At 38.7% G+C, this 24,020-nt stretch overlaps 1 protein-coding gene across 2 annotated transcripts in view; it reads right to left on the bottom strand.

The window, feature by feature from the left end:
• DCDC2 (doublecortin domain containing 2) overlaps window positions 1-24,020 on the bottom strand; it is a 71,329-nt gene that overhangs the window by 16,811 nt on the left and 30,498 nt on the right. For both annotated transcript variants that reach the window (XM_063325798.1, XM_063325797.1), the window contains exons 7-8: window positions 22,527-22,728; window positions 189-289 (exon numbers count right to left, since the gene is read on the bottom strand). In XM_063325798.1, coding sequence (XP_063181868.1) covers window positions 189-289; window positions 22,527-22,728 — 303 coding nt within the window. The remainder of the gene's footprint in view (window positions 1-188; window positions 290-22,526; window positions 22,729-24,020) is intronic.

The raw sequence follows: 24,020 nt of genomic DNA, 5'->3' as shown, positions 1-24,020 counted from the left end.
TTTGACACATTAACAGAGAGAGGAAGATTTGCTAAAGCTCCCATAAAAGAACCCATTTCTTTGAGTTGTTACAATCATCCCCAAAGAATTATGCTGTACACTTGAAAGAACTTGGGGAAAGAAAGCAACGCACACAACCTGTGATCCTAAAAAAAAAAAAAGCTATTGATTGAAAGCTCGACCAATACCTGGTCCAGTGGAACTTCTACACGAGTATCTTCATCTTCCTGCACTTCAGCTGCCCCCCACATTTCAGACGCCTCTTCTCTGTCTTTGTAAATATCTTCACCTGCAATGGGAAAGATACAGAGTGGAAGTGAAGCCCAATTGTGACACTGTGTGGTGTAACTACAGAACTGCATTCAATTTTGTTTCTGACAGCAGGTTTCTGAGCTGACCCACCATTGCCTATACAGTTCTTATAATGAAGTTTTCAATCTCCCATTATTGTAAACTTGTTTTCCTTTCCTTTTTAATAACAAATACTTACATGCTACGCCATTTGGGGAAGGGGAAAAAGAAAAAGAGACTGAACAAAGCCCTGGATCTTAAGTTCCTTCACTTCTGGCAAAGGTCAGGAGTGAATCTGAACTTAATACATTACAATAACGACATATTACTTCTATTTCTATAGTCAATGATTGTACTTTCTAGTAAATAGCATTATAACACGCATCTAGCAAAAAATCTCAGGCTCTGAATCAACAATAAACATGATGAACAAGGACAGGAGTAAAAGAAACAGAAACAGTTGGGATAATGCTACTCCCCACCCTTGGGCACGTGCAAGTAGAATTATAGCTGAAACTCCACATTCACATTAAAAAAGCACATAGTCCTAGCTAACAAGGTTAATGGTTACAATGATATTCGATTTTGCAAAGATTTTACACCATTTAGTTTGAGTAAATTTTTTCCCCCAAGTGTAAGTAATAACTAGGGATCTTCAAAGTTTCTAATACAGATCTTTCATTATTAGCTAACTAGGAAAGTAAAGACAGGTACATACGGAAAACAAACAATTTCCAAGTGACACACATTCCTCTCTCCCTTCCCCCCAAACTGAAAACAGCCCAGAAATTAAAAGCATAGGTTACTCTAAACCATCTCCTCCTCTCTCTCTCCATCTATCTAGGAAAGGCAGATGGTTCTATGCCGATGTGTTCATATCCAAAATAATAAGTAACTACAATAAGAAAGAGGAAAAAATATTTGGGCTGTTTTGGACTGCTTCTTAGTTCTTCATAAAAGGATAATAAAGGAACTTGATAATATCAACTGACCAAGCAGCCCTAGTGTAGCACTGAACCATTCACAGCACCACTGAGAACGAGGAAAAATAATGGATAAAAACCCAAGACATAAAAAATACAGAGTCCACCTGCATTGACTACTCTGGAAGTTAGTTTTCCAGTTACTTTCCCATCACTACGAGAGCCAAGGAAAGAGTTTACCCTGAGGACAAAATTCTGAAGCATACCATACCACTGCAAATGGCTAACTGGAGGGGAGGTGGCAGCTCATCCAGATGGCCTTAGACGTCTACTGGCAGGCCACTGACCAGAGCACCAGAAATGGAAGCCTTCTCATAGTTTGAAATGACGAAGCAGAAATGGGGAACCCTATGGAACACCACAATGATATTCCAGAGTGGTACTGCTGACTGCATCTTAGGAGAGAGATTTTCTGATGGGCATAGCAGCTTGAATACTTGAGCATCAGTCCCGCTGGAACCTCCCCATTCTGCCAAAATATCTATACTACTCACCCTTGGAAAATACCAGTGTTGGAAATACCACAGGGTTCTTAGCATCATTGCCTTGATTCTTACTCTAAACATCTCACACATCTTGAAAAAGGTCTCATCTTCATACTTAGCATGGAAATAATAATTTTCTTTTCTTAATTTTTTTTTGTGGATTAATAAATATAATATATCTGTTGTAGTATGTTCCATTGAAACCAACTAAGGACTACCCAATATTTGCTGGCAATATGGTAAATCTTGGACAATCTACATGTACATATCTCATTACAGACCCCCTTTGATGAGACAGGGTTTTTTTGACAAATTCAGCAATAAAACCATGGAGTGGTGGAGCACAGGGAGACAGATGTGCAGTATTTTCAAAAACCTTAATCATGAAACCATGAGGGAGTGAGGGAGAGGGAAGATGACAATAATTTTCTACCTGGATCGTGCAACCAACTTTCACATTCAAAGCAGCGTATCCAAAAAGCTAGAAACAGCGGGATTCCAATAAGCAAAAACTGAATTCCCCATGGCATTTACTCCAAGCACTTTTAAAGAGGTGCCTGCTCAGAAAACTGGTCATAAGTGAAAAGAGATTAGTTGAAAAGAGCTCCGCACAACCTTCCAGCATCTCTCAAGGATACCACCGTTCATTGTCTTGCACAGAAAGCACTCTAAAGTGAAAACAGCATCCCTGCTCTTCCACAGAGTGAAAGATGACAAAACTAGGTGGCAGGCTGCAAGGGGAAAGAATAGTGACCACAGAAGTCACCAAAAAACCTCCAGGGACAGCGTTTTCAGTCAAATGGGAAATTATCCCATTTTCAGAACAACTATATTCTTTGAAGAAAACCAGTAGCTAAAGAATAGCATATTTCAAATGCATACAACACAATAGATCGTTAGTTGGTTTCTGCAAGGATGGCAGAAAGTATTTGTTGTCAGAAAAGGAAAAGAAAAAATTCTTTAAGGGAATAAAAAATTGACATGAAAAAAGGGAAATGAATTATTTTGTTCTGCACAAACATGAGAATATGGAAGACAAATGTCCAAAACACATATACCATTAGTAGTCAGGGAAGAAAGAAAAACACTTAGTTCTGAAATGTGCCAAAACAGGTGAAGAAAAAAAATGATACTAACTGAAAAATGGGAAAGTTGTAACACTTGACCAAATAAAAAAGGCCAATGAAAATGGCAAGGAACTAAATTAATCTTACATTAGGACACAAACTGCTGTATTTTGGTACCAAAAGAGAAAAAAAATGCAAAAATTGTAAAATAATTTACAAAAAATTAACTTGATTAAATGGAGCATTAATAGCTTAAAATGTAAACATTGCTGGTGATGCTACCCTACTTCAGCCAGAAGTACTTACACTTTGTGTATGTGAATTTACAAATATCTGGAAGAAGGCAGATGAGTGAAAGGCCAAGGTATTACTTGTTTATGTGATTCTGTGTCAAGATCTCGTCAGCAGGAGTTTGTAGACCACATTAATCACTGTTATCAGTGCTGTGACTTACTCAGCACCTCCCAAGGAAATGTGTTAGGCTAGGTAATTTTGCTTCATATTTTATAGGTAGTATTTCAGAAATGCTTTTTGGTTCAGAGAAAAAAGCACCTAAAAAAAAAAAAATCTTATTGATGCAATATTTCACATCTCTGTCTCAGAATCATTAGTCAGTTTCTACACACATCTCTAAGGGAGGAAAAAACAAGAAGGCCTTTTAGAAAATGCTACAAATTACACGAAAAAACATTTTTGCAAGTCTTCATTCTATATTGTTATGGGCTTACATTGCAATCTGTACTGAAGTTAGAAATAAGTAGTGTATTTTACTGAAAGGAGAATTCCCAGCACTTCCATTAGGTGGAACATTTATGCCTACCCCAAATGGTCCATAAAATACTGTAGATTAAACGTGCTCCTCATACAAGAGCTAGTTCTGACTTTCTATACCTCAAACTAATTGAGAACTGGACACAGTCAGGTCATGGCAACATTGGAGAAGAGTTCTAAAAGGAGGTAAGAAAGGAAGGTAGGTCCAAGCCTTACAGTCAAACTGTGGCATGCTCTACCCATTTGCTCCAACTTGAGTAGAATAAGATGGCAGAAAGATTCAAGGGCACTTGGAGCTCCAAAATGTCTCCCTACAGCTTTGCTGACAAGTTTAAATCCACGGATTTATTTCAGTTAGGTTCTCAGTTCTCTACACCACCGTAAGTGCTGCTTCTGTCACCAGACCAAGCAAAATACTACTGAGACTCTCCTGATCATCTGCAAGAGTATTTTTCCATGGTGTCCAGACAACCAGAAGAGACTAGAAATTTTTCAGGTTGTGACAGTCACTGTGTGAAAACAGACTGTCTTGAGCTAAAAATTGCCACTATTTTCTATACCCTGTACAAAGAGAAGTGAGGTAATCTAAACAAACGTTTCTCATAATTTCTGATTATTTTAAAGCAGAGTCATGTTCAGTAATTCAGGCAAGAAGGTGAAAGAAGAACCCGCAGAAGGGCAAAGAACAGATCACAAGAGGGAAAAGGCATTCAAGAGGAGGAGACAACTGGAGAGAGAGGATATGCAGAGGCTGGAGGATATGGACATGGAGATGACGAGGCAACAGTAATGTTAAAAGGAATGTGTGGAACGAGGAACGGTGCAAGAGCAAATAGAACGATGAGGAAACACGGGTGGAAATTAGGGAAAGAAATGGGGTCCAGCACACTGGCAGACAGGCAGAAAGAATGTGTTACCTGCAGTGGAAGAGCTGAAGCTTGAAAGAATGAAAGGGGAGAAAAGAACAAGCTAGCAGGTACCCATGCCAATTTAAGCTTCTTAAAGTAATCCTCCTTCAGGAAACCCTGAGAAGAGGAATGTTGTTTTACCAATACCCATCTGCAATTGAATTTCTTTGTTCAGATGCTCCCACACGTATTCATTTGTGACAATGGTGCAGCAAAAAGCAACAATGAAAAAATGCTCATTGTTGTCAGGCAAGTATTTTTCTTGATTTCTTATTGTTATTTATTCCTACAACAAACAATATTTAGTAAGACTCTAGGTAGCGGCTCTACAGTCTGGGAAAAGAATTCTTATTGCATTTTTTGGCTTTAGTCTGAAGGAATGAATGAAAACTGCAACCACAAGTGGTTTCCTATGGAGCTTTTTCAAGAGTTATGCTCTGTCTCACCTCTTCTCCATCTCTGTAATCCCACAGAGAGAAAGATTGATGAAATCTTAATAGGATCTAGACTGCTTCAAGCTCTGAATTCCCCAAAGTCTTGTGAGGGTTACCAGGAAAGGGAACACTTAGAGCCTGATAACAGCTCAGCTGAAGAGAGGTAGCTAGTTGTCTCAAAAAAGCAGTGAACCAACTCAACCTGCCCTAAACAAAGCCAAATGATACAGCTGTTGAAACACTGGCACCTACGTTATGGCTAGCCTCTACAGCTAGCAGCAATGGAACCACAAAAACAGCACGAACAAGAGAACATTTTCAGCAGAAAAAAGTGGTGAAATCGCATGAGGGAGGATGTTCTCACAAGGCTTAGTTAGCTCTTTGGAAATCAGGTCCTGAGGCTATGAGTAGGAGAAAGGCAGAGTGCTCAGGTCTAGATCAGAACCTTATAAAGGATGATGACTGATAAATAGGGTGTGGGGTTTCTGATTTCGTACTTGCCCAATGTCTATTTCAAAAGTAAGTGGCTTGGTCCTCAGCTGGTTTCACTAAACATAAGAGAATGTGGTACTGTATTCCTACAGTACTTTTTCACCTCTGTGACTTTGTTGCAAATGGACAAATAAAACAAATACAAATTAAGACAACATTAAGATGGCTGTAAATTATGCTTCTTGCATAATGGCTCTTAATAGCCAAGGATCTTCATCTTCAGAGTTACCTACTCTGTCCTGTCCCGTCCCGTCCCCTTACCCATGCCAGCTATGCTGGCTTTGCAGCCCCTGAGAATTCATTTGTGTGAAAGGGATTCCACTGACCATTCAGGGGAATTTTCTATATGTTTTATACTTCTGGCTAATCTCCAAGTAGGTACAGAACAGAATAATTATCAGCAACAGCAAATGCATAAATGCCCACACCATTTCGACTAACAACACTTCACCTGATACGTATTACCAGTTGTCTCAATACACAGATGTTCAGTGTACTGTGCACTCAGTCAGTTCAGTATGTACAGAAAGATGCAATGAATTGATGCACGTACAACTGAGCAAACCTTGGCTAAAGTGCAAAGGTCGTTTTCTGTCTGATGCCATTCAGTATTTCAGCTGGAATCCTTTCGTACACTTTGATAAACAAGAAAGTTATATGACTTTATTAAACAGTAATTGAGTTACACATTGAATTAACTCATAAGAATTATATATATTTTAAATAATTAAGCATAGCAATTAATGGCTCTTGTATAAGCTCCTTTCCTAACCAGCATTAACTGTAAAACATTTATTGCAGCACAAATTCACAAATTACAACATTATACAGTCATTAATGCATTTCAAATTTTAAACTGATTGAAGTTTAGCAGTAGGGATAAAAAAAATCATTGTAATAATAGCCTGCCCTGAATATTTTATGGAAATCAGAGGCATTTACTAACTGCAAGCTCTGTATGTAAGCAAGGAAGTTACTGTGACTATAAAAAAAAAATATTAATGTGACTTACCACAGAGGCTGCCTCATAAAAACATTAAGTCAAATTAAAAACAAAATGTAAAAAATCTGTGGCTCATTAAATTGAATAGATTGCTACAAGGAATAGGGAGGACATGTGCATTTATGCCTATCTACAACACAATTTTCTTTTCTCTTTTTTTTGGTTGTTTGTTGTTTTTTTTTTTTAATTTCAAGGGGTTTTTAATTGTACAAGGCCCATTTCCAACAAAAAGCCACTGCCGTGGCATGCCTGTGCCTTCTGTCATCAAAAAGTAATGGAATTAAAAAGAAACTGGTAGCAATATATATATATGAAACTGTTGGGAATATTAAAAAAATACACTTTTTTCTTCACCTGATACTATTGCAGCCTCAGGCTTCTAGGCAATTAGTTCCTCTCTTCAGGAAATATTGAATTTCTAATAAGATTTCACACCATTACAGATTCCTGTCATCTGACTACCTCAACAGAAACTGCAAAAGGTGCTTCTAGATGTTGACCTTGTATGCAGCAGTCTCTTTTACTGGTAGGAAATGTGGTAATGCTAGAGCAAAGGAAAAGCTGCCTTAGTCAGCTGCAATAGCTCAGTCATCTTTATACATAAACAGCTACAAAAATAAAGGACTGCACGTCGTGATACAAAGTTTTTTCTTCCTTTTCCTTGCTTCGGTCATTCACCTCATTTATTCTCTGTGTTTCGAAGCATCTATTTTATTCATTTATATATTTAAATGACAGATCATTAAGACCATTTGCATTTTGAAATTAATAAAGCAGCTTCCATTCAGCCACATCTTTTTTTAATTCCATGCCTGTTCCAAAACTCAGCCTTCTCTTGGGTACAGCTGGGTCCTAAGGGCTAAACTGTCACAAAGCAAATGCAAAAGCCCTGAAACATTTGTCCTGGTCCAGTGTGAGGGATGCGCTCGATCCCCTAACCAAACTAGCACTAGTTTGGTACAGGGTCCAAAGGAGGTAAAGGCCTGAGTCGTAGCCAGGCCACAAACTCCTCTAGTTTCAATCTGTTCCCTGAAAACCCACAAAGGAGCAGAGTGACACAGACAGCATCGATGCATATGAGCTTGGATCACTGATCATGCAATTAACACATGAATAGCGGATGGCTTTTTCAAGACTCATTTATGAAGGAACAAAGTTGTGGGTACAAGGAATCTCATGCATACCTTTTCCATCGCATATAATTCAACTATGAGGCAACCACTATCCCATAATTATGACAGACTAAGCGAGCCTTCTTTGAGCTCTCCCTGCTAGGCAGCCTGGCTGCGTGGCAATGATCTCCCCTTGAGCTGGAATGCCTCTCAAGGTTGTTCATCAAGGCTGAGAGACCTTTCACCAACGGCAGATCTTTGCTAAGTGACCGATATCGCTCATAACCCTGTAGTATGGTAACTTTGATTTTTGTCTTGGTAACTTTGATTGCATGCTGAATTGATGCTAATGAAACATTACATAAACTTTGCATATATAATCCTTTATACATAAACTGTTGACCAAGTCTGGGACTAAGGCTGGATCCAGCCGCACCTAGACTCTTCTCTGAGAAGGAGTTTAGAAAGCAAGGGGGTCCTTTCTGAACCTCGTAACTCAACAGTAGGGCTTCCCTTACTGTTTGCGTCCTCGGTCTCTCCATGAATCATTCTAACTCGAGTGTAACTCTATTTTCCTTTGTATGCTTTTTCCATGCAGTAATTAATAGAGTGAATTTTGCCATCAAACTTTGTTAAGTAGCACTTTTACAACATCATATTAAAACCGCTTTTGCTAACACCTTTGACAGTGGTTCTTTAAGCTATCTAAATCGCCCATTTGCAACATCCAGTCATTCCAAACTGAGCATCAGTATACCTACACTCCATCCTGCAGCAAGCTAAGCAACGTGGCTTTCCTGCTGCCAAGTACTATTTGCCCATTTTATGCTCTGCAATGCATTCATTTTGCTAAAAGCAAACCCAAAGAAACTCATCATGTGCTCAAAGAAAGAGGCTGCAAGGTTTACCATCATCTTAGTTCCCCCCTGGCATTGGTATATTCTGGCTACCACGATTCAGCACTGTAACAATACAGACCAACAGCAACAAGCGTTCTCATTTCTTGCTATAGATTGCGATTTTATCTCATATTATGTGAGGAATAAACCTACAGGTCCTGTAAAATCTCTGCAAATAAGAAACAAGATGGTCTCTATTCATCCCAGTTTTTGCCTTCTTTGACAACACAGCACTGGTATGATCTATGTATCTATGTTTTAACTACAGAGAGTATGTTAATCCTAAAAGTTGTCAGCAGGAAAACATGGACAACAACAGTTTTAGCTCACAATGCACAGCTGGTATTCAGCAATCCATTTATACTCTTTGGCAAGTTCGTAATTTTATTCAAAGCAATTGAGAGCATGATAGCAGGAGTGGCTGCCATACCTGATGTTCTGTACAGCTTTCGCTTTAATTAAGGGTTGGCCTTTTTCTTCCTTTTTTTAACCAATAGCAAACCCAGGAAACTGAAATGATTGCTAAAATGATTGACATGAACTGAAATGATTGAAAAACTGTGGAGTGGCTAAGCCCATTTCCAGTATAGTACTTTTCCAAATCATAACGGCAACTGAAACTTCATATTCTATTATCTCTAGAGCTTGTTTTATAGTTTGGGGGGGTGAGGTAGTAGTGTACTTTGGAAGCTGTGCAATCACAATTAAACTACTGTATTTGAATGGAACAGGCTCTAAAGTGAGGGTGCTCCCTTACAAGAATATTCCACTACGCTTCTGAACTTGCTACTTTCTTGTTCGCTGCCCTACAGTGTACTCTTTACAGAATGTGGTGCAAACAAGAAATAAGTAGGTTTGGTTTTCGTGTTGTGTTCTGGGTTTTTTTTTAAATCTTAAACCAAGATGCTGATAAATAAATGTGCCTTTGGTGTCACTTTCATTAGCCCAAATTGTGCTGAACCAGCCGCACTAGTCTGAGCTTTAAACCTCACATTTCCAGTTGCAATTACTGTAACATATAATATATTCAATATTATTTAGGTTTCTACCAGTGCAATGACAGTCCAATCATAATATTAATAGCATGCCTTATAGCTTACAAAAACCAAAGCACCAGCTCACAGTCTACTGGATTTGCTCTAAGAAGTGGCGAATTTAAATCTTGCACAAAGAGCTCTCAACACTAAGACATTCTTTAATCATCTTGATTTGAGAGGATTATGACATGGATCAGTTGTAATACGAATGGCATGCTGGTGAAATTCTCAGTGTATTAAAAAAAAAACAGTGAAAGTAAATACACAGCTAGCCCAACTAAACTGTGTTGGAAAACAGATTAGGTTAAGCTTCAAATAAGCTATGAGCATAATTCTTCAGATGTTAAGTCCCAGGAAACAATCACTTTAAAACAGTCTGGCACTCAAAAACAGAAGATTCCACATAACAGCTAAATTGGCAGGGAAAAGGACAGCAAAGAATATGGGATACATTTTCTACTATGAATATTTTCTTTTTATCTATTTCCATACCCTCCAAAATGTGCCTGTGTAAACTCACTGTACAGTTTATTGGTTTCAGATTAAAATAAATTAATCCCACGTCAGTGACAGCCAAATGCAGCCAACTAAAACACTAGGAGTCTTTTTCACTGTGCATCAAGAAAAATAAAATTAAAACTGTACGATGGTGATAAGTGCTTCCTTTACCCAATCCAAAGCCTTTGAATTTGAAGGAATTTTTTGGAATAAAACTGCAAAGCCAGCTGAGGAACTCCAATGAGCCTTCAGAGTAGACAGTGGAGCTATACTGATCAAAACAGTACCTGGGAGCAATCATTATCACTGTGTTCCTGCAGTTGGCTTCTAGCTCTCCACCAAAAATACATCTCCATTTCAGAATAAGACTCCTCACTCTAAAACAACACTGAAAGTGCCATAATTCAAGGTAGGAATTACATACATGATACATCCAATACTTCAGCATCTGGTCTAAGCTAGATTTCTAATTTCACTATCAACTGAGAGAATGGGCATCTCCAGGGACACTTGTCTCTCCTTGACAGGTGCAACCTGGAAGCCCAGCTTGAATGAATCCTCTAACCCTCATACAGTGGAAGGTAGGCAAGATGCATCTTGCCCTCAACAAGTTTCTGGGAGCAGCTGGGATCTGAAAGTCTACCACAGTCAAGAAACCTTTAGGATTTGCTGCATCTTTCTTGTTGCCATGAGGAAACAGATTGAAACAAACAGCCTCTCCAAATGAACAGCCTTTTCTCAACTTCTGTTCATGCCTTCTGAATGGACAAGGCAAAGGTGAGGCTAAGTACACTACAGCTGGAGTCTTTGCAAATAATCCTCTTCTAGTTTTTGCTATGCAGATTTTGAATGCTATTAGCCTGACCAGCACTTTGTCTGACAGCCAGTAATGCAGACAGACAACGGACGTGCTGAGGAGTCTGGCGTGCTCGTGCCTGCTCTTACTTTCCCTCTTCACCCCACAAGGGCAGAGCTTACAGCTTGGCATTTATGGGCAAAGGTAGGAAGAGAATGAAAGCACCATTCCATACTTCCCTCCCAATTTCTGTTTCTCAAATGTATGTTTGAAGCAGTTTTCAAAAGACATAAGCAAACTGGGAAGAAAGCCGAAATACTCCTTTCCACTAACTGAATCTACCTGAAATACGACAGCTAATTGACTATATGGTACCAGTTGCCTGCCTAAGAGGGAAGCTGCATCTCATACAGTCATCTCCAGGTGAAACAGAAGGGCCTTAATACAGAATAAACCACCCCCATTACCAGCTTTTAAGGCACTTTCACCACCCACATCAGTCCCACTAGTCACACAACCGCTGCAGGAGTCCGTCTCACCCAGAGACAAGGTGACAAACCAGGACAGAGTGAGGGAGAGATCCTATTGACAGGGAGAAATTTCAGAGCACTAAAAGCATGCACATTAGGAGAAGGGGAAGAGCTTCCACTAATACACAGAGCAACAGCCTATATTCTGCCCTTTCAAATTGGACTGGACGTTAACACAGGTCTTCCGTATGTGAAGAAGTTCTGAAAACAACAGGTGAAGAAAAACAGCACCCTTAGAGAAGGGCATGTACCCTTCATCTGCCCTCTGGATCCCAACACTGTCCCAGCAGTATAAGCTCCTTTCACACCCAAATGGGAGCACAATGGCTCCTCAGCATGCATGTAAATGAAGTGTATAAGCACAGGCTAAGTAAAAATACGCACACAGCATGTCTGGGTGCCAGTGTAAGCCATGGTCACTTATTTGTATTCTGAAGCCCAGAGGCTCAGTATCTTTAAACATTAATTTCAATGAAGCTTTTTGGTTAAAAATTAAACAACGGTTCTCTAGTTTAAAAAAAAAAAAAAATGGCCAGAGTTTGCCTGTTGGTTTTCTCTCCTTTTAACTGAATTAAATATTCTTGTTCCACAGTTGTAGCACGGCGGTCACATTAACTTGTAATGAATACTTAAAATGCAAAAAACCAATATTCTTTGCTCTGTTGAGTTTTTGTCACACTTCCATTATTTTAATACAAAGTAACCTACAATTGCACAGAAAACTACTTTTGTTTTAAAAAGTCATAGCCCATAAATCAGCCATCAAGAGTACACACAAGAACTTTTTAAAGAGCATCAGGACATACATTTAATGGATACAACCAAAAGAATAACTTTGTCTTAGTCAGAAAAAAAGTTGTATTTCACACTCACATAATGACTTGGAGCTATAAAGCACACCAAAAGAAAGCTACAAAGCTATGAATTATGACTTGAATAAAGTCTAAAGAAAACCTTTCAAGCTATGAAGTTACTTTAGAGAGATGCCTGTTATACAGCTGATGCAACCTCTCGACAAGTCTACTCTTCAAAACCACAGCACGTGTCACCACCTGTTGCAAAGCTACACAGGGATGAGTACAAAAGTAGGAGAAAAATAGTCAAAACGAGAATGGCACATCCTCTCTGCTCCCAAGCTGATTAAAGGAAAAAGCTTGTGATAACTAGATGGAGAGGGAAGCTAGAAGAGCTTCTGTCTTCCCATTCACCACCTCTAACCCTTTACAGCCACTCCACAATAGCCTTGGCAAACCAAGCATTTCCACCGCTGCTCTCTGAGATACCCTTGAGCCACATGGAGGAAGTTTCAGAGAGGTGGGAACAGCTTAGGAGGGCTGAACTGCCTCCTGTTACACACACTTCTCTCCATGTAGATGCTTCACTGACTTCAGAATGTATCTAGGCCCAAGCAATTGCCCAATGTCAAACAGGAAAACTGAGACAGAAAAATGGGTTGAACCCAAACCGTCAGATCCTGGTGAATCAGTGCCAGACAGAAAGGATTACTTGAGGAAAGACCAACAAATGGCACGGAAAGAAAACAGATGAAATCAGATAAAATGAATGAAGTGCCATGGGGATGCAAGGAAAAGCATCAGAGAATGGGATGGTATGGCAGGCGTCCCTGACCACAGCAGGGGGGTTGGAACTAGATGATCTTTAAGTTCCCTTCCAACATAAACCATTCTATGATTCTATAACTGGAAAAGAAAGTAGTGTAAAGAGCAGAGGGAAGAACAGTGAAAGGTGGGGAGCGATGGGAGGGGAAGAGGAAGGGAGCAAAGCAAAGGAGGTAGAGACCGTGCAGGGAGGCCAGACTGACAAGCAGTGAAAGCGTTGTTAGGGTAAGCTCACCACAGCTATCATAGGTGCCACAGGAAAAATTAAAACAAACAGAAACAAACTTTCACAGACACAGCTGTATATTATGGAAGCTTTCTTCCATAATGGTATCAGGAACAGAGAAAACTGCAGGTATGAAAAGCCTCTGTCACAAACTTGGGGTCACCTGACAATTTTGCTGCACTCAGAAAATACTGATAGTCCCATTAAGGACTAAATTGAACTATACTAGCTTGGTTACATTCCTTACGTTAATTATAGAAGTATGCTACACTAATGCACATTATATGTTTTTCCTTTTTCTAGAAAAAACAGGATCCTGGCTCTGGCCTAATCCGATCCTCTCCATCAAGTCTGATTCAGCCTGAGAGTCTTCAAACATTAGCAAGAAACTATTTAAATGCCAACATTTTAACCAGAAGTCCTTCAAAAATATTTCCATCAAAAGAAAAAAATAAATGCCATAGCCTCCTACTGAACCAACGGAACACTTACACCAGCCTATTAAAAGGACAGGATATTCAAATATCTCTGCAGCCATTTCATTTGAGCTGTGTGCACCTTTTATATTGTAAACTGCAGTTTATGACTGACAGAAGCATCCTTAACAACACTGTTACTTGCTAAATGCAGAGGAGAATAAAACACAAAGGTGCAAGGGCACATGTTTAGACTTGACCACTGTAGAGACCAGAGGCTTTTATACGGCTTGTCTTATATATTATTTTTAAAATCTGTTTTATCAATATCACTGACATTAATAGGTTTTTTGCATTTAATATACTAATGCAGATAAATTCATATGATCACATATATGCTGAATATTTTTTTTGGTCTGGAATATGTCTCTGTGAAAGATATATCAGCCACTAGTAATTCATATAGTTAGGAATTATATACTTGGTCTGAGGTTTTATCATTATCTTTTAGCTCTATTCTTGCAACAGAGGCTATAAATTGTTTCATATGAAAAACGAACTGGTTTATTCACATTGTTCAGTGACGATACTGAGAACACCATGTTTGTGAAAATTCCATTAAATATTAAATAACAGCAATCCCATGTTTTCCCAATGATTTGTGTGGTGATCTATATATTTTAGGTTTAGGATAATAGCTCCTTCTTCAGAGTAAATATGCGTAAAGCCTTGAGTGTCCAAATCCCCACGTGCCTGCTTAAATTTAAGCGCATAACCAAGCCTAACAAAAACACAGGTAAGTGAGCACGTGACTGACCTGTTGGGTCTCTTCAGGAACACACTCTTTTAAGCAAGCAGGTCCCAGAGTCTCAGTAAAAGAAGTGAAACCTAGACTGTATGCTTAAAAAGGTTAAGCATGCATGTTAGCATGACTTGGTGGAAAAAATACATAAAAAAACGCTTAAGCGCATTGTGAAATTTGGCTGTTGTGATAGTGGTTCATCTTGACTTCAGACTCCATGTCATCTCCTGCTGAATTCCAGACGTCTTCTTGCAAGTACCTTTCATACGGAGCACACTTTACCACTGAGATCTCAAAATTCAGATCTCACGATAGTTACAAAACCTTTCTCTGAGCCATGAGTTAACAGAAAAAAGCCATGCTGTGGGACTCGGGGATTAACTCAAAACACAAGCCAAATAAAGTGAAGACAAACAGAGGAATAGAGATCTTAATGCACTGACTCATGTCACAGTATCATCCACCTCTCTAAATAAACTCGCAGAAGAAATTTACTCAACTTATTTGGGAATTTAGGCAGCTATGTGTCTTATGATGTAAGTAAATATATTCACATTTGTGCCCAGATTAAACAAAATTTATAAAACAATCTCATTAACATATTCAGACAGAAGCATATTTAGACTCCAGCAGCAAAAATTATAGAGACTAACACTATTTAAATAATTGACCTGAAACAAATCAAGAGGGTAAGAGAAAGCCTATTTCCTACTTCACATCTCTACCCTGCCTTAAAAAGCCTACCGATTTACCAGTATTCTTCATTACTAAATGCATGGTACACTTAATGTCAGTCATCCTAATTTACTGTCAGAATTCCTTAAATCACTTTCCTATGATTTTACCCTTCGTTAAGAACACTTACCAGCTACCGTAAGGATAAAATAACATCAGAGATCTTAAAGGGCACTAAGAAAATCTTTCTGTGGGAAACCAGACTACCACTGCATTTATATGGAAACACAAAGTTGTTATATGGCAGACACTAAAAGCCTCATTTCAGAGAGCTAGAAGGATGCGGGGGAAAGGAAGAAAAGACAACTCATTCCCGTCTGTGCCATGTGCAAACTGTCACACTGTTTGTACAAAAATAAAAATTAATGGTCTAACCATTATGTGTTTTTAGCCAGTTTTAAGCCTCCACCTACAACTATTTAAAAGAAAGGTCTGATTTTCTAAGAAACAGAACGTAGTGCTGTAGAAACTGTTGTACCAGATCAGATCTATGGTTCACCCACATCAGTACCCTGTGTCTGACAATGCCAGCACAGGATGCTTTAGGAGACAAAAAAAAAAAAAAAAGGTGGAGGAAAGGAGGAGGGAAAAAAAAAAAAAAAAAGAAGAGGAACAGTAGTCAGATGATGGCTAACCTATGCTCTGATTTGAAATAGTCTTTTTAATTAAAAACTGGTTTAGATCTTGATATCTGGATTTTTACATAGATTTTTTTAGGAACATCTATCATAATGCTGGGTATTATTCTTACCCACCATAGTATTTTTAAATAAAAAGACGTCCTTTTTGATGCAATAAAAAATCTGACGTTCTTTTGTTTCACGTATATTTTTTCAGATCCCTAACCATTTTTTTTCTCTCCATGAGGTTTTCCTAAAACTACAATGCCCCTTTCTGAGATGTGATTTCAAAGAATCACAGATAAGCTCAAACAATTGACTTTATATACCATGGGATAGTCACTATTCTTTATCTCTACATATCACACATCTTACCGACTTTTTAATGACCTCTGCTGTAGCATCAGAAGACATTTTCACAAACTGGCTTCATCAGTGTTTTTTAAACCTTTATCACTAAAGTAGCAGCCTATAAAGTACTTCATTTCACCACTTACCTAGCATTCTGCATTGCTTTTGCTTTAACAACATTAATTAGATACTACACCATCTAGATGGTCACTTAGCCTTTTGCATAGAAACATAGAAACTTTGAGTTTGTTTTTTTTTTTTTTTTTTTTTTTACACAAACTATGAATACACTTCTTCAGTAAATCTGGCAACCCCACTGAGCACCTGTCCCCTCGTGTTTAATGGGACCTACAATAACAAGAGAATCTGAAAGGCTCCAAATCAGATTATTCACTATGAATTTTCTTTAAAAAATGTATACATACACTATTAACAGCTTCATTTTCACAGATGACAGCAATGACACAGGCATGAAAGTGTCACAGCAGCCTACAATATAAACTAAAAAGCTGCTGAAGGTCACCTGGTTCAGTCATCAGCAAGATGTAAACCTCTCCCCCTACGCACCATCTCAACAGCGTGGAAAGCATAGCAGGCAGCAGTGACTCCCTACAAGATGTCCCCTTGGAACAAGTACAAATGGAGTTGGGAACTTTCCTGTAAATAATTTTCTCTACTAGGAGTCCTCCATGGGCTTAATCAGAAGAAACGTTGTCAAAGACAGTGTGGTTTAGGTGAGAAAGCTTTCCCTGCAGCAAAACCATGCCCGCTGCAGGACACAGGTACAAGAAGTGGGCTTAGTTTACAGATTGGCTTGAAGACCTGCCCACTCAGGATACTGATTTCTGCAAAGGGCAGAAATGAAGTTTATAACACTCTGCTGAAATCCAACTTCAGTAGCAGCTATGTTTGGTAAGTACATTCAGATGTACTCCATGGGAACAAGAGATGGGCAAGCAGGTTAAACCCACACAGCCTACTGAGCCACGAACAACAAGCTGCAGGATACAGATACATTAGGTCATCTGGCTATAAAAATATTTTCAGTTTGCATATTTCTAACATTTCTTTCTTTCCTGCTTTATTGATATGCTAAATGTCACCATAGTAGATCAGAAGAAGCAGACAGAGAAGCCACCCACAACCTGGTCTGCTTGAAAGAGGCAAACTAGTTTGTTTCTTTTGTTAGCAAGGAAACATGGTAATGAGACTTCCCCACCATGAGCGTTTTTTTCTGGTTAAGAAGGGGCTGCACAGGTCAAAACTGAGCCAGGCAACTCTCCTATGATGCACCATAAAAACAATGCCAGTGCTGATGAGGGCAGAATGTTTCAGGCTTTGCTTACTTCAACACATCTACTTCTTTCTCAGATCCCCCATTGACAGAGTTGTAGTCAGCGGGCTCATAAAGCTGATTTGACTGATGAGCTTCTCTAGGGAAAGCTTTCAAAGGGAACTACTCTACCGCCTACCTCAGTTCCAAAATGTACATCAACCAGCTAAGAACTTCCACTTACCACCTGCAGATAGATAATTTGGTGGAAATACTTAATCAAGCTCCTGTGCTATATTTAACTCAACAGACAGTCCCACGGGTGAAAAACATTCAGCTAATGAGAAAGAAAGAAACAAACTTGATTGATAGCAAAACAGACTATCAAGTCACAAAATAATATGCCTTTGGCAGTAAGTTTAACAGCATCACAAATCACGCAGCAGTTCAGTCCCTTCAAACAATAAAGGACAGAAATATGGTGTAATGCTGACCTCTGCAACCCCATATTTTTACAGTACAACTGGCTTTCTGTCAAAAACAGTCTTTGACACGGGGGGTTGTCTGGGCAGGAGGATACTGAAGTTGCAGCACTCCACACTAACAGCTCACAGCTCCTACAGCCTGCCTGGCCTGTGCTTCAGATCACTCCATCTTGAGGTGTCACCGAAAAAACCACTCAGAAGACAACAACTTTGTAGAAGATGACACTTTGGGATCAGTATAGTACATTTTCCTTGAACTACTTTACTACAAGCTACCTAAGTTCTGACTACGGTGGAGTTCCCACACAGGGTTAGACCTGAGTAAAAAGACCTTTGCTCAGATTTTTCAAGAGTTCCTTCCCCAAAATTTGCCTGCAAGTGTCGCAGTCTCTCACAGGCAGAAAAACATGGGCAAAAAAGTGCAAGAGCAATTTAAGAATCCTTCACATCCACGTGGAGTTATTTACTTCCTAGGGCTTTTGACTCTCCAGAGGGAAGCCTGCTGTTAATTTGCATGGGAAAGAACAATGAAAAGGAACATGCAGTGACAGACTTTGGTTACCAAACATGGCATGGTGTGTTGGCTCCTCTTTTACATTTGTAGGATTCAAGAGAAAACAAATAAAATAAAATATCTGCCTGCCCGTGTAAAACCTAGAAAAGTTATTATCTGAGTTACACAAAACCTACTATTAGTATATTGCTCACGAATAGTTCCAGCTGTAAAACTACCATCACACTAATAATTTCAAAAAAATATTTTAGAAAAGAAATGCTGTCTCCAGAGATTCTCAAAGATAAGGGTAAATTTAAACAATTGTAGCTATCAATCTAGACATTTCCTATCTCTCTGAAAGACTTTATTGCATCCCAGGGAAATGCATACTAAGTATATCAAAGCACTCAGTTTCAAAGTAATTGAATGGTGTTAGGTACCACTAACAATATTATAGGTGCATTTTAGTGCTTAATGTTAATAATGAAATACATGAAATTTTTCCTGGCATATTAGTTATTTCAGTATGAAATAATTTCCTATATTTTTGTGCCACATTGACAGCAATAGCACATTAAAAAGTTGTTGTATACAATCATCACTGGATTAAACATTGTGAATGTTTAGATTTTGACACCCTATGGGTAAGTTACCCAATTCACCATGCTTCAGAACAAAGCAAAAAGAAACTGCACTCAGTGTAAAGTCTTCATGTTTGGCTGGGTTAACAGGGTGATTATGAAAAAGCTTTGCCTGCTTCCTGCAGTAGAAGCAGCAACAGATATTGGCACCCTTCCTTAGTCCTGCTCAGCCTCCTCTCCAACAGTGCACCACAAATGCCATCTACTTCCAGAAGGACATTTCTGCTTCTCTTTAAATGGCGACATGCGCCACTTGCTTCAGTAAGTCAAAAGAAACCTCAGATGTTTTGCCAACAGCATCAGCTCTTGTCAAAAGGTTGGGGACCTCTACCAGTCTGTTAGACCTCAGTCAATTCAGAAAATAAACTGTGTACAGAGACTCTCTTACAGTGAGACACACCTCTCTCAGAACATGGTTCAGATATATTGCTTGGCTGCTGTGACAAAAACTATTGCAGCAAGCACAGCTGTACCTCTTCCAGAGAGGGGAAAAAATCCAAAAACAAACAAAAAAAACTTTGTGGATTTTAAGGGACCTGAAGCACTTCCTTACAAATTTCTAGGCAAAATGACTAAAGGGAAAGAAAAGGGACAAGTGGGATCTCTCTTCAGTGCTCCATGCACCCTTCAAAATATTTTCCATGCAATGAAAAATGACTTATTTAGAAAAACGCAGTAGCAAAAAAGTGTTCCACTAAAAGCTGTCAGAACAACTGCATATCGTTTCTCACATGAAATGGTAAATATAGGGTATTAGGTGCTATTATTGAGGGCTTGCAAAGCAAAATGCAGGAAATGGGACATCCTAATTTTGCTCTTAGTAACAGAAAAAAAAAATTCATACTTACTGCAAAGTACCAGAAAAAAAGTGGAGCCAGAAAGGGAAGGAGTAAATAAATAAATAAATAAAACATAATTAAATTTTTTTTTGAAAATGTGACAAAGAAATACATTTAAATTGAACTAGAATAATGTAATAATAAGAATGCATCTCTTGTTAAAATACAAGCAGGGCTGAAAACCACTTTGAATAGTAGCCTTGTGATGAGAAGCTTAAGGCCACTGCCTCCTGAAATATTTTACGCTTGATCTGGCTGAACAAATATTAGGGAATTTAACTGGGGAAAGGTAAGTCTGTAGATGTCCACAAGTCTGCAGCTGTCACTATGATTGGCCTAAAGACTTACAGCATGTTTGCTTTTTGTGCTTGGCAAAAGAAAACAGTTCTCACTTGCTTATTATACATCTCCTCAGGAACGGAGACCCACTGAGAATAAGGATTGCACCCCACCAGAAATCCATTACGTGGCTCTGGAGTTCTTATCCCATACTGTTGTCTGAATTTAATCTAGAGACTTCATCTCCCTCAGCAACTGCCTGCATGACCAGCTAGGTCTATCTAGACTTGCAGAACAGCACACACATCAAACCACCCATTCCCACATCTGCTGGCAGGTCTTCATGCATGGAGAATAAACAGAGGAGCACAGAAAGAACAGAGAGCTTCTCCCAACACACACTTTTGCTCAAACCAGAGAACTGGCTGCCTTGAACAGCTTCTCCTAGTTACGCAAGACTCACACAGTATAGAAAAGCTGAAGTGAGAAGCAAGGAGTCACTTCTTCAGTAACCTTAGTGGATTTCCAATCACTACTGTCAGCAGGTGGAAAAGCAATAGCGCTAAATATGGAGAGGTAAATATCTCCCAAACAAAGATTTGTCTCTTAGTGCCTGATGAAAGGACAGAGAAACTACTGCTCTTCCCTCCACCGGGAAATGAAGGCAAGCAATCAGAAACCTTCGATAACCTAATGCAAGGCCAACAAAGGCAAAGAACAAATTTCTCTCACCTTGGCAAGAGGGGTTTGTTTGCTTCCAGGAAACACCTGTGGAAACTTTACTTACAAAAAACCTCAGGCCAGAAAAAATAGCATATAGAAAGTCACCATAATGGCACTCTACCTATCAGAAAAAGCTATGCGGCTTGGCTGCTCTTAATGTAAGAGGTCTGACTGAGATCTGTATAGTCATAAGTAGAGGTTCAGAGCAGTTCAGTACTCCGAACAAGAGAATAGATCAGAATATGTGGATTTTGAGCTCTGTATAGAGAATTCTGTACCGGCATTTCCAAACAGAAGTCAACGCATCTGTTTCCAAAAAAAGGAAAACATATCAATGACTGGAGATGCCCAGGGTGGACAACAGCCTAAATGTAAAATCCTTTCCCTGCATTCTTTGCATCATAAGGATTCTGAGCCTTTAGAAATGGTAAGCCAGGCATGCAAGGCCCCTTCTGAGAGGTCAGCTCTGGTAGTCTCTCCCTCATGTTTTTAATATGCACCGCTCAATCTGTAAAAAGTGAGGACACACCATGATAATTTCAAGGAGAAGAATATATTGTCATTGTATCAGTTATAAAGGACAAATGTTTCCAGTCACTTTCACTATAATATAATTGTCATTCTTCATTAAGAAAAAAAACTTGACTGAAAAAAAGAGTTGGCTAGAATTATGTCCACCTACCAGCAAAAGGATACAATGGTATTTGAATCCAGACTAAATAAACCTGAAATTCAACAAGCTAACTCTTGAAAAGACAATTGTATTACAAAATATTATATTTCATTGATGTTTTAAAACTCAAATTGACAAACCTGCTCCTGACTCAAAGTAAATTTACAACTCATGATTGTAGATGTACAAAACTGGATGACATGTACTGAAGTTTTAGACCACAATTTGTTATTGCACACTTAATTATTAGCACTTAAACAGCACATGCTGAGGAAACGTCACATGCTATGAAAAGTATAATTTATTTCTCCTGGTAGATATTAATTGGCCTGTATTAATGACTTTTGTAACTATTAATAATGAGGCAAAATAGCCACCCCAGCATGGCAGCAATACCTGTAGTGAGGGGACAGCCTTCTAGCCGTTAAAAAAAAATGGGGGGGAGGGGAATATCACACCACAGGATAAGAAAAACAGTTTCTCAAAGAGGATGTTTATGACTAAATTTCTAAATTGCTGCCACAGCATACATGAGGGAGAAAGTCTGAAAGTGCTTCCAGCAGCGTGGCTGTATGATTAGTCTCAGCAGCTATCGGCTAACTGGAGTTGTGTTTGTGTTATTCCCCCAGGGCCTACTCATTTTTTATACAGAACTAGGCAGCTAACCAGGGATCATCAGGGACAGCAAGGTGTCCTTTGAGCAGAACCGCTCCTTTTCTTCACTTATTTGCAGGGCAGAACAGTGGGGAAATGGTCAAAATATGTCTTCTATTACGCTTTTATCAAAAAGCATAAAGATATGACCGTATTAATTTAACTTCCAAGGTATACTAAAAATTATATACAGCCTTCTGTGGTATGTAAATAAAGGCAGGAACGCAGCAGTTATGCATAGGTACATTTCCTAAGCAGAAAGAACGTTTGTAAATGTAGTTAGCCAGAGTAAACGGACAATTCAAGAACTATACAACTATATTATTCCACTGTTTTAACCAAAGATCAAAAACCACTATGCTACAATAGCGTTTATCTCAGTACTGACCATTATCTTGAAGGACTCCTGTGGACGCTGTTACTCTTACTGTCTGTTTCACACTTGTAGAGTTGTTAGAAAAGTGTCGTCTGGACACAGAATCCTCTGGATTCTGGCTTTTTTTGTCTTTCCCTTTGGGAAGCTGAGGTGAAGAACTGTTTTCCCCTGGGTCACTGGATGCAATGGTAGATTTAGATTGCCGATCATTTCCCTGAAAAGGAGTGTACACAATTATCACTGACGAAAATGACAAAATTTGTTTTTTTAATTTCAATATCATTTTTAATACTAAAGATCGGTATCAGGTGTTAAAGAAGCATATTAATTTAAAATCAGTACAGTTAAGTGATATCTTAAACTATCTAGAAAACTGTAACTAACTATCTCATCAACTTACTATAGAATCTGACTGATTAAATGATCCTTAACAAGTCCCAGAAAAAATTAACACATTTATCATAAGAAAATAATGTGAAAAGAATGGCTAGGTCAATCTATACATACACGCATATGATATACAGCTGTATCTCATCTGTACATATGTGTGGAAAGTCATAAGACTTAACACATATAACTTATGAATAATTCATTGCCTGTGTAAATGAGACATGGGCATTAATCTAAGTGTCAAAAGCAGCTGGAAGAGAACGACAGTCTTCATGTGTCAGTAACGCCGTGACTGCCAAGTGGACAGTAAGAAAGGGGTCTGCCCACACATCACCTCCAAGGACATCAGCCACTTCCTCTCATTGCTCTGTGGTGTATCTAGAAAAAACCTGGTCCTTATTTTTACAGCTTTGATTTATGTATGATCCTGGGTGTACCAGCCAGAGATTTTATTATTTATACACATTTTTTTTCAGTCTAAATCTGTTCACAATCAACATTGTAAAAATCTGAACTGTATGTAGCACCCTTTAGGGTGCTGTTTATATCACTCTAGGCTGCATAAAGACTTTACCAACTGAACACGCTCATCGTTGCCTCTCAGCAGAGGCTGTCAGCCTCGTACTTTTGCCAGTCTAACAGTTTCTTCTTAATACAGTTCCGTCAAAACACTCCATATAACAACAAAACACCCTAGCAGATAGGGCAGAAAACCTTATCAGTGTCTGGAACTGTTCACCCTATCACGGTCTTAGCTGAAACACAGAAGATGAATGTATTCTACTTCTTTGTTTTGCTTACTGTAGCTGCATGAACAACTCATGCCATTTTAGAACTTGCCCACCACCAGAAAGGCCTTTCATTGTACAATAGTTATGGATAATTCTCTTGACCTCACTGCTAAAGTTAAAAGGTAATACTATATAAAATTAAAATCTTTCAGAAAAATAAGTCCTGAACAAAATCCTGCATCTCTTTAAGAAAAACTCACATGCGTTATTATATTTTTATATGATTCTTCTAGTTTTCACATAACCGGAAGAAATCAGTTCTGTTTAAAACATCTTACTTAAATACCATCTAGCTTTTACCATCTAATTGATCATTTATCTACCA

The sequence above is a fragment of the Chroicocephalus ridibundus genome, chromosome 2, assembly GCF_963924245.1.
Source record: "Chroicocephalus ridibundus chromosome 2, bChrRid1.1, whole genome shotgun sequence".
In the NCBI taxonomy this organism is placed as follows: Eukaryota; Metazoa; Chordata; class Aves; order Charadriiformes; family Laridae; genus Chroicocephalus; species Chroicocephalus ridibundus.
Note: the sequence above shows the minus strand (reverse complement) of the source record. Positions and strands in the feature narration are given on the sequence as shown.